Source organism: Stylophora pistillata, chromosome 9 (assembly GCF_964205215.1).
Source record: "Stylophora pistillata chromosome 9, jaStyPist1.2, whole genome shotgun sequence".
Classification (NCBI taxonomy): Eukaryota; Metazoa; Cnidaria; class Anthozoa; order Scleractinia; family Pocilloporidae; genus Stylophora; species Stylophora pistillata.
Genome location: NC_142527.1, coordinates 1,092,701 through 1,103,698, shown reverse-complemented (window position 1 = coordinate 1,103,698; position 10,998 = coordinate 1,092,701). Strand labels below are relative to the sequence as shown.

The window sequence follows — 10,998 nt, the reverse complement described above, 5'->3', positions numbered from 1 at the left end:
GGAACAGCTTACCTACCAATCTGCGGCAAGCACAAACTCTTGCTAGTTTAGAATCCGGCTGCATATTAAATAAGTTAATCAATCACACGTCATATTATATATAAGGCTAAAAGGTTAGGAAAAAATTTTAAAATGTTTGGTCCAAACGTTTTCGGCTGTTTGCCATCATCAGGGTTGAAAATAATGACCGTCTGTACATACATATGTCTTATGTAATTCCCGATGGGAAAAGTTTGGAGACATAAGAAATAACTTGTTTGTTCAAACTGGGGCGGAACTGTTGGATCATTAGCCCCTCGACGATCCTGCGTTTGTGGAGTGATTGTGCTGAGGAGAGAACACGCCAAGTGAAAGAATGTGATGGATTTATAATCACACGGCATTCATGGAAAGCAGGCACTTCGTTATTGTTTTTATTTGTTGTTATTAGATTTAATTAGTAGTAGATTAGTATCTTGACAATGTAATTGATGCAATTTTAGTATTTACATTAAGTCCTGATGTTTTACACGTGTATAAATAAAGTTGAATAAACAAATAAATAAATAAATAAATAATCGCTAAGATCTACTAGTCATTTTTTCCATGTTCCAATTCTGTAGTTGTAGATTTCACCTGAAGCGATATTTCACACCCACGTGATAACATTAAGTTTTGACTTGAGGTCTCTTGGTTCCGCTTTGGTTTGCTGTTCATTTCAGAACTCATGTTTTGACAAAGAAGACTTAACGAAAGGCACTCTAAGATCATTTTCGAGGAAAATGGACGCAGAGAATACGCACAACAAAAGCTATAAACGTCCGAAGCATGCAAAATAAACAATACCTCTGCTATGTCGTGCGAAATGATTTTGCACGATTAGTTCACGAACCAAACGAGACCTTCAGGATTACAGTTTCCTTCATCATTGATTTGAAGACAAAAGGGTATGATTCTATACGTTAATTTAGAGACTTCCTGTATTCTGCTTAACTTTTTAGGTGCTTCCGATCTGTCAAGTGTAATGTGCGTTGAAGTGTCATGTCACGCGCGGAACAAGTTGAAAAGACAGCGCAATTTATCCAACTTTAAAAATCTATTCCTTCGCTCTGAATCATTTCCCAAAAATCCTTTCGGGCTCTAAAAGAAGAACTCTTTGACTTTTAAACGCTAGGTTTCCACCGAATTATATGCAGTACCACAAGCTTAAATAATAGGTTAAATTTAGATAAGTTTTCTCCATAAAAATAAGTCGACCAAATTAAATAAGATTATAAAAGTAAATGGTCGAGAATTGCTAAAAATTGTGTTTACGGTATTTTTTGACATCGTTCTACAATGTGTGGTTGATTTTACCGCTGCCCTGGAGTGTTTCATTTTGTAACGCGAAGCGTCGTGAATCGCCCTAAATTTCACATTGAAAAAGCGGCGTTTTCACAAAATAAAATGATCATCGATTTTCTCGAAAACTAATCGATATTTAGCAAAATTAACTATGTGAATGTGTAGTGTGATCGTCCGGGTGATTGTAGTCCTGAGAAGGATTCAAGTGACTCTGATGATGACTTCCGCACAGGTTATCGAAACGTCAGTCACTACAACCGACAACAGTCCTTCCCAGGACTACACTCACCCGGACGATCACACTACACTTTCACATATTACCCCCGGGTTGAGACCATTTACTGCAAAATAAACTATGAAGTGTTTTGTTTTACATTAAGGTTTACCTAACATGAGATTATGGGCCAAATTGATTTTTGAGCTGTTGCCACGAAATTTTAAAATTGTTTGATATTTGGTGACATTTGCTCTTAAAGTCGAATGTTACAAGTCACGACAAATGATTATCTGTAATAACGATTTGAATTTGTTCTTAAAGCACTGACAATAATCTTGGTAACCTTTACTTTTTGAGTTTAGTTCCATCAAACCAGACCTTCCTTTTAATCCTCACTTTACTTGCAACTTCTTCGCCATCGATTCCAACAAATTTGATCTCGTATTTATGATTCTTGAGTGGATCTTTCACATCGTCATGACCTTCTGGCCAGGATCCACTGATCTCAGGCAAGTTGACCTCAATGCCTTTCTTTAGCAGGAGATCTTTGTTGCCTTCTGAGCCTACTCCCTTGGGAATGCCATCCAGTTTGACAATCTGCGGTCAGTAAATAATATAGTAAAACAGAAAACCTTTTAGTGTAATAGAAAAATCCGAGCCCCAGATGGGACTTTCATCTTTACATGCTCACTTTGGAGGTTGGTTGGCCGCATCTTGATATGCCTTAATGTGACAGCGTGATGCTGTTAGTGAGTTTCACAGGTGCTTACCAATACTTGGCTGTGTAGCCGCGCGATGCGGTTCCAGTCTAGGCCCACAAATTGACCCTTGCTCACCATAGAGTTTCCAGTAGCTCAGTGGTTAGAGCATCCGACTAGATCACGGAGGGTCGTGGGTTCAAGTCCCATCTGGGGCTCGGATTTTTCTATTACACTAAAAACAGAAAACCGGTTGGAAAAAACGCGCTTGTCAGCTTGTAATTGATCAGTAATCCACACGCAAAGTGGCTCGACACCATCGGAAGTAAAGTGAAGTCAATTTTAATCAGTTAATGACGTAAAATTGTGTTCATATTCTGACAATTGTTATTGTACAGTCTTTTAAGATTTCTTTGCCTCTTTGTAAAACACACTCTTCCTCTAACACGGTCACATGCCGGGGCAGCTCCAGGATTTTTTGGGCGTCATTGGGGGGGGGGGGGTGGGGGTGGGGGAGGTTCAGAATTTGATTAAGGAAACACATATTATTTTCTACCCTATAGCCTCAATAAGCTACGAGATATTGCCAAACAAGTAAAACTTAAATACTCTATATTGTGTGGTAACATGCAGTCAGGTTGTTACAAGGATTTTGGCGTCAGGCAATTGGTAAAAATGCCCACAGGTCCAGACGGGAAGTTGGATATCACACTCGCCTCAACCCCCTCCCCTCTCCGACCTTTTCCGTGTATCCACCCTTAGTGTTGTCTCGAAACTGCTTTTATATAATTTCTTTTGTATTCTTCGTGAAAATATTTACCTGAAGGAAATCAAGATTCTTAGTTGGAATGTGGAATAAGAAAGCGTCCTTCTTATCGCCATACATGAAGTACGAAAGGAACTCCGGGTATTCGTCGTCGTCAAAGTGTTCGTACTGTGGGACATCCACCACCTTCAATCTAGCTGACATGAAAGGCTTACTTCCACGAGAAGGCAGTCCGATGTATAAATCGAACGCTTTAGCTTTATCTCCGTACTCCGATTCTCCAAAAAACACATCATGTAGCGTGCTTTTTTTACTTCGGAAGACAATTGGGCTGGGTTCGGTGCTGGTAGCCATCAAAGAGTCCTGCTTGGATTTGTACTCTTTTGCTTGACTATCCGAGTTAAACTGCAAAGTGGCGACAGTACCATACTGCTTGGAGATGTTGTTGAAGTTGCCTGCGTAATAAACGATGACTTGGTGCTTATCATTAACCACTCCTGTACTGACAAAGTCATGATGGGACTTGGGATCTTTCACCTGACATTAAAAAAAACAATTTGACCATTTCATCGACTTCATGATTGACGAATCCTCAAAAAAAGTCTATCCTCAAAGGCATAACTGTACTCTACATTTTCGAATCAAGCTTTGTAAAATTGTGCCCAGAATTTTGAACGGGTCAGGCATAACAGGCCGACAGGTGTTTCTCTTATCTTTGAATGATACGCTAACAAGGGATTTTCTTGCCTCTTTTGTAACTATAGATGCTATAGTCGCTTGCTTTGGTGTTGAAAGGTTCGTCCTTTTGGAGAAGGTGTTAGAATACGCGTATTGTTATCGTATTGTGTCTTTGTGCACGATCCTCGCAGTAAAGTAATAATGAAAATCTGACCTGAAAAAATTCAGGCCTGTATGGGATTCGAACTACTGACCTCTCCGATACTAGTGCACCGCTCTACCAGTTGAGCTAACAAGCCAACTGGGAACAGGTTATCAAATTAATTCGACATAAACCCGTAAGATGATAAATCAAACACAACGAATATATGAAATTCATATATCTGAACTGCGTATACCTGCTCCCAGTTGGCTTGTTAGCTCAATCGGTAGAGCGCTGTATTAGTATCGCAGAGGTCAGTGGTTCGAATCCCGTACAGGCCTGAATTTTTTCAGATCATATTTTCACTATTGCTTAAATAGTACCCTTTACGGCGAGGATCGTGCACAAATACGTTTCTATAACCTCAGTTCAGCTATATGAATTTCATATATTCATTGTGTTATCGTATTGTTAGAATTTTGTCATATTCTACGTTACCCTTCCAATGGCGCAAAGAATGCTGTTCCTCATGATAGAAGCCAAGTTATCTAAGAATCCGATGGAAGTTGCCCATGGATCCATGCAAGTGGTAATGAGGAACTTGACAGAGGAATCGCCCTTTGGATCAAGCTGGAATGGGAACCAATTTCGGGTGTAAATGTGCAAACACGGACCTCTGGCGCATGAATGGTGTGTCTTAACTAATAGTCACATTAAACTGAAGATCGACGATTTGAAGTAGTCCACCCGCATGCTATTTCTCCTGTGTCACAATTACAACTACACTTTGCGAGAAGAATCCTAAGGATTGCATTGATTTTTTGGTTTACTCCGCTCTGTGACTGGTCCAGAAAACTCGTGCTACCCTCTCAACCAATCAGATGAAAAACTAATACCAATCACGACATGTTGGTCGTCCGCGTTTTCCCGCGCTTTACAGTTTGGTTGGTTTTATACTCCATGGCTCTTACAGACATTTTTCTTTCTTATGTTTGGCTGTTGTGATGACTTTAGGTTTGGTTTTACAACACTCAACCGAAAAGCGACCTTATTACTTTGTTTACTATGAACGTCACAATTACCATAATAGTGTCCCCTTACCCCCAGCCTCTTTTTAAAGTTCTTCAGAGCAGAGCTGTGCTTGTGGTGAAGCATGCTAGATGATGTCACAATCATTGGAATTCGATGTGCAGTCCTTTCTCCTGAGGAATGGCTGAGGCCTTGAAATATCGCCATATTGAGGGAATTGCAGACGTCGACGCTTTTATTTCCCTTTAAATTGACGGTAAAGCACGAAACCAGCGTGTCTGGACCAACCTCTTTCAAATACTCCATGGCTTCATCGTCCTGTTTTTTAAAAAAACGAACAATTCGTAATCCGCCATCCCTTATACCCCCATATTCATGAGCGGGTACTTCACAGCACAACACAAATGTGTCTGCGATCAGGCAAATCTTCTCACTGCACACTTGTCAGGACTAAGCGTTTTAAAAATTTCGTTACCGTTAAGTATCAACCTGTGTAAAGTATTATGTGTATAAAATTTATTTAGGTTTCCAGTGTGTATGCTTTTAAAACTGTACTAGTAATTCAGCCTTAGGCTGCAAGTGGTCCGAAATAAACTATATTATTATTATTATATTATTATTTTATTATTATTATTATTATTATTATTAACTGAGTTCACTTATGAATTTCCATTTACGATTCTTGAGATACCTTGGCGAGTTCTTCGTTATTTTTACCAGTGATTCTTTCTCTGATAAACTCCTTCTGCTTCTTCTTCGACATTCCCTTCCATGAAGATGGCAGCGGTTTAGTGGTTTCAATGATAAACTGGTCATCCTCTTCAGGGAGGGTCATCCAAAGACAGTACAACATTTTAGCAGTGAACGTACATTCAGACAGAATCCTACCATAGCCATTTCTGTGCAGACCAATAACCTATTCAAAAGTTAAGAGGTGTGATTGGCATGTAAGCCATTACCGCAAAAGATTACAACACAAGTGCAACAGGTGGCAACACTAGGATTATGTTTCTCTCGTAAAAAAAACACCTAATGGCCACATTCGTTACTAGGAGCGGGAGCAGCTTTTTGTGAGGAAAGAAAGTTGATTGACCAAGAACTTAAACCGAAAAAAAAATCAAACTGGCTCCCCATACGCTCTATGCAGTAACTAGTCCGGCCGTCAGACTTACTATCATAACAGTAATGGCAAGACATGTTTTGGCACCCTCAATAATAGCAGCTTTGTTAATGTACCACGGAGAGAGTTAACTCATCATGAACAGAAACTGGCCGTGTCTTTAAAGAACTAGGAAATCTAATGCCAGATAAGGGACGATGAAGAAGTATCATGTCCGCAGCAGTTAATGATAATAACTGATAAAGACATTCGTGTAAGTGATATTAAACAAATCCTACCCTGTTTGCCAGCAAAACGGATGCAGCAGCTGCACCTGGTTTAGATCCCTCAATTCCAATATTACCAAGAGCCACATCACCATGGTAATAGACCACACTATTGGTGATTTGGAGGAAGGTGTTCATCTTCCTATCCTTGTAACATAGAGCCCCAGCAGGGTAGGGACAGAAGCCAGATTTGTGAGGGTCAATAGTGATGGTGTCGCATTGGTCCAAAGCTGACAACTGATCGTGGACATAGGAACTCAGATACAACTGAGGCACAAAGCCAGAGTCTTCCGGTGCTTTAAGATAAAAGTTTTTGGGTTGATCACGTAACATGCTACAGAAATATCCACCCCAGGCTCCATCGGCATGGATGCTAAAGTCAAGCCCCTGCAATGATAGATCAAGAAAGATGTTTTCTGTTTTGTTATGAGCGTGAGACAAAGGGAAAAAATTTGAGACCTCAAGAGGAATGGAACCTCAAACTTTCTGAATTTGCGCTGCGACAGCTTTAGTCACTACGTTACGCGTGCGCTAATTACGTAAACCACGACATCTTTTTAAACTACAAGCTCGTTGGAAAATGACGTCTATGATACCTACTTTTGTGATTGGTAATGTTTTTGTCAAGGAGAGTCTTATGTTGTGTTCAGGTTAGCTTAAGCAGCCTTCTGTGTCGGTGTTGTTTTGGATGTACTAGAATACTCTTGAAGAATATTCTGGAATCTGCTTAATACAAAGTTATTTCGCTTCCTTAATGAGCTGTGTCGAAATGACTTTTCTCTCCAGCTAGTCCTAGACTCCCGCAATACCTTCCTGAAAAACCTTCGCGTTTACCACGGCCATCTATTTTTACCTTTTTACTGAAATCTTTTCGTATCTTGAGGTTTTCAGTAAGAGGATCAATCGAGCTTTCCTCAGTGGTTCCCATTACTGAGAATCGTATTTTAGGGAATTTTGCGTTCAGGTTAGCTTTACTGGCTTTCCGTGTCGGTGGTGTTTTCGACGCCTATTTTTCGAAGAGTATTCTTAAAATTTCTGAAAACAAATTTATTTAGCTTCCTTATTTGGTTGTGTCGAAATTACTTTTTTCTCCGGTTAGCCATTGACTTCCGCAATACCATTATGAACAACCTTCGCGTTTACCATGCCCATCTATTTTTACCTTTTTACTAAAATCTTTTCGTATCTTGAGGATATCAGTAAGAGGATCAATCGAGCTTTCCTCAGTGGTTCCCATTACTGCGACAACTGCCATTACAGGAGCCTGTCTGTTTAGGTGCTTCTCCAAGATGTCTTTTAAAACTAGAAAGGAAATGTATATTTTTACCGAATGCATCACGTGCGGTTTATCAATCCAAAGAATATCACTCCTGATCCAGCATGTGGTTTGCAGTCTTCCCTATTTTATGTCGTCGTTAGCACTCGCTCTCTTGTTTACGTTTCTCACTACTTCTCTTGTTTTTCTCCCTTTCTCTAGTTCTTCCCTTTTTTCTGAAATAAAACTGCTTACCGACTGCGTCCATCCGGGAGTTTTCATCGACTGCCACTGGAACGAGGCTACTCTTACCCAATCCCAATATGGTGACTGCCTTTGTGAAGGAAATATGAGCGGTACTGGGTACTATCACGCAGGTGTTCTCTATCAGGGGATGGTGGCGAGCAAACTCAGCTGCCCCAATAGACTCGTAGAGATAATCTGACAGTAATCTCATTAATTCACTGGGATTTTCCAGCCCAGCCAGTTTTTGCACCTCCTCAGGCATGATGAGGATGGAGGAAGTGTCAAGATTAAGTAATTCCCATTCAGTGCCACTGATCAGTTCACCTTTCTCCCCCCTCTGAGGAAAGAAGACCTGAAGTAAAAAGCGCATGCTCACAGTTTGCTTACTGTTCTGATGTTCTCTGCCGGTCAAACCTAGCACCTTTCAACAAGCCTAACGACAAATACCCGTCCCATACTTCCATGAGCAGTTAGTTAAGAGAGGACCCGTTGGGTTTGAGTTTAAATAGAAAAAAGTACTCGGTATTAAACGATTAAAACATACTCGGGCTAATGAAATGAGAGCAGGAACGTAACTACTGTCTTTTCGCTAGTTTCATCTGGTTTGCACTGTACGATTACTGAATACTCTGAATTGGTGGATTCTAAACTTCCAATGGGGAATATATAAGCCCTGAATAATTATGATATTCGCGTGTTTCTCCAAATAATATTATTCTAAAGTATGTGTGAAGGGTTAACGAAAGGATGAGATCTTAAAATTCAAACTATTCTTTGGAAATACTACCTCATAATGTTTCGCATTAGCCAATTTCTCCTCTTTGCACAGAGCCCTTCGTAGTCCTAATGGAAAGAACTTGACATTTCGTGCTGCCCAAAGAGCTTCAATGTTGGCAACCGTCCCTCCAGTCACCAAATGTCCCATGCTTTTGTCCGGATCATATCCCATCATCACACACAAGTCGGTCCCAACCTCCAGCTCGAATGACGTTGTCACGGTGGATGACTCGGCTGCACAGTTGTTTTGATTGTATAATAAAGCGCAGATGTAACCAAGATGAGCTGGCATAGCTACATCCCAGTTGACATGGCCCTGTGTAATCAAATGACACGAATAAAATTATGGACAGAATTTATCCCAAGTTTTTTGGACGCAAACGTGCAATTTAGTAAAATGTCAGTAACTGCTATCAACAGTAGTCCGTCTAAGTTTTTAATGACATCAGTTACTGGGACGATTCGACTACACGATCAAACTACCATTTTTTACCGCTCCGTGGATGATGTAACAAAGCTGTGTGACTGTTGTTCATCCGATATAATTTCAAGAAATTTTCAGTTGAGTGTTATTGGCATTTTTCCTTTCATCGGCGCCCAGTTAGCCCAATGGATAGTGCGCTGGATTGTTATGCGGAAGGTCCAGGGTTCGAGCCCTGGCCGGACCAACCCTCAAGGTCTTAAAATAATTGAAAAGAATTTGCTATCTTTCTATAACATCAAGAAATGGTTAATTATTCTAGTCTTCTCGGATAGGGACGAATAAATGGAGGTCCCGTCTCCTGCGGGGTTGGGGGTAGGAGACGTTAATTTCCCACGCACGAGATTACTGTGTGATGGATGTCCTCCCCCGGGGTGGGATGGGTGGGTTTACAGGGCCCGCAGTAATTGTTGCAAGCTATTGCGGTGTCCCTGCCGGTTGGCGAAGCTAAATAAACTAATAAACTATCTGATTGGCCGTTGTTATTACTTTGGTTTATGTTTTATGATAGCCAATCGAAAAGCGGTTTACATGAAACAAAAACCGTTGGGCTTGGCGTCCTGTTTAGTGCTAGGATCAGCGAGGTGCAAGCTCATTGTATGTATGAATATGACTGATGATGAAGCGATAGTTGTTTAAGGTCACCTTGTATCTGGAGCTGTAGAATGGCACAGAATTCATCATTTTATTTTGAAGTTCTTCCATCTCAGTTTTTAACTTGTTCATAGAAGCTTTAAATGCGTGTGTATCACGGAGCTCATCGGTCACGTAAGGAGGATCACACGGAAAATATCTAAAGCGAAAATATACATCAGTGCAGTTCTATGTCGATATCGTTATTAAAACTTAGATTTTGCTGAATATTTACAAAATGCAGTCATTGTAATTGGTGCGACAAGTGGAAGGGAAGGGAAGGGTATGCCAAAGAGAGGTCACATTTAATTTTTCTTTAGATTACAAAGGGCCGGGCCTTATTGGAACATGAAATGAATGTAAGGTAGATACTTTGGTAATTTTCTTCAAAATCGTTTAGTTAGCTGATTATTTTATTTAAGTTCTGCGCTCATCTCCTGGAAAAAAAAAAGCAACTGAAATAAAAAATGAGTTTTGGGTGACTTACACGTGACGACGGAAGTTTATCTGAGAATCAATAGTTTGAGTGACAAGTTCGTGGAACACATTTCCATTCTCCGCCTTGGGCCCCATGAACCAGGCACCAAGAGCAGCCCAAGGCTTTTCGCGCTCGTGGCTGCCATCTTGGTGCTTAGAGAGCATGTTTCTGTGGTGGCTGTACATTGGTACTCCTATAGACATCCGTCGTCTTTTTCCTCCTGACCCAGCCGTTTGCTGAGTTGTCCTTTTGCGGCTCTGAAGCATGTTTGCAGCTGAAGAACACAATACAGCTCTGAGTCAGGAGAGTAGCCTCATTCTGAAATCAAGTCTGTTTAAAATAGAGAATGGCCAATGGAATGGGATGGGAAAGGGTAAGATGGGAGACGCGAGGTTCTGTCTTTCTCGTACTCATTCCCTTACACACTCGTGATGCGGATTTACTCAAGGAAAGTCGGTAGAACACGAAAACGGCTTTGACATGGAATTTTGGCAACTACAGAAAAAAAAAAAAAGGCGTCAAAGGCGGAAATCCAGGTAACCAAGTTTTGACTGTAGAAGTGGGGAAGAGGAAAGTAAGTTTGTCTGATTTTTCCTCCCAAAACGCTCGTGGTTGGTATTCGGCGCATGATTTCGTATCTCCGCCGCCCAATACTTCAAAGAACGCATGCCGCTTAAACCTCCGGCTATGTAGGATTTTAGGTCCTGATGAGTGCCAAAGTATTTTTTAGCGTCTGTTGACAAGAGATTAGATAGATTAAGCACCGTGAAAACGGCGAACGCTGAACGTCGGCTAGCCGTTAGTCGTTTGCCGTTCTGTCCGCGATGTTCGACTGTTTAAGCTTTCCGACGACACCGCAGAACAAATGTTCTCAGTCGCCATTCACTGC

General features: G+C 40.9%; 1 protein-coding gene across 2 annotated transcripts in view; it reads right to left on the bottom strand.

Moving 5' to 3' along the window:
* Positions 1 to 1,745: 1,745 nt before the first annotated feature.
* LOC111326907 (uncharacterized) overlaps positions 1,746 to 10,998 on the bottom strand; it is a 12,165-nt gene continuing 2,912 nt past the window's right edge. Inside the window, exons 2-13 of one of the 2 annotated variants that reach the window (XR_015991837.1) lie at positions 10,119 to 10,383; positions 9,644 to 9,791; positions 8,528 to 8,833; positions 7,750 to 8,092; positions 7,402 to 7,541; positions 6,252 to 6,626; positions 5,545 to 5,769; positions 4,926 to 5,171; positions 4,323 to 4,454; positions 3,059 to 3,541; positions 2,311 to 2,473; positions 1,999 to 2,137 (exon numbers count right to left, since the gene is read on the bottom strand). Coding sequence is in view for 1 of the 2 variants with exons in the window: in XM_022930995.2 (XP_022786730.2) it covers positions 1,886 to 2,137; positions 3,059 to 3,541; positions 4,323 to 4,454; positions 4,926 to 5,171; positions 5,545 to 5,769; positions 6,252 to 6,626; positions 7,402 to 7,541; positions 7,750 to 8,092; positions 8,528 to 8,833; positions 9,644 to 9,791; positions 10,119 to 10,375 (2,907 nt within the window). In the remaining variant the exon portion in view is untranslated. Of the gene's footprint in view, positions 2,138 to 2,310; positions 2,474 to 3,058; positions 3,542 to 4,322; positions 4,455 to 4,925; positions 5,172 to 5,544; positions 5,770 to 6,251; positions 6,627 to 7,401; positions 7,542 to 7,749; positions 8,093 to 8,527; positions 8,834 to 9,643; positions 9,792 to 10,118; positions 10,384 to 10,998 lie in introns of both variants that reach the window. The other variant, XM_022930995.2, reaches the window with a different exon arrangement.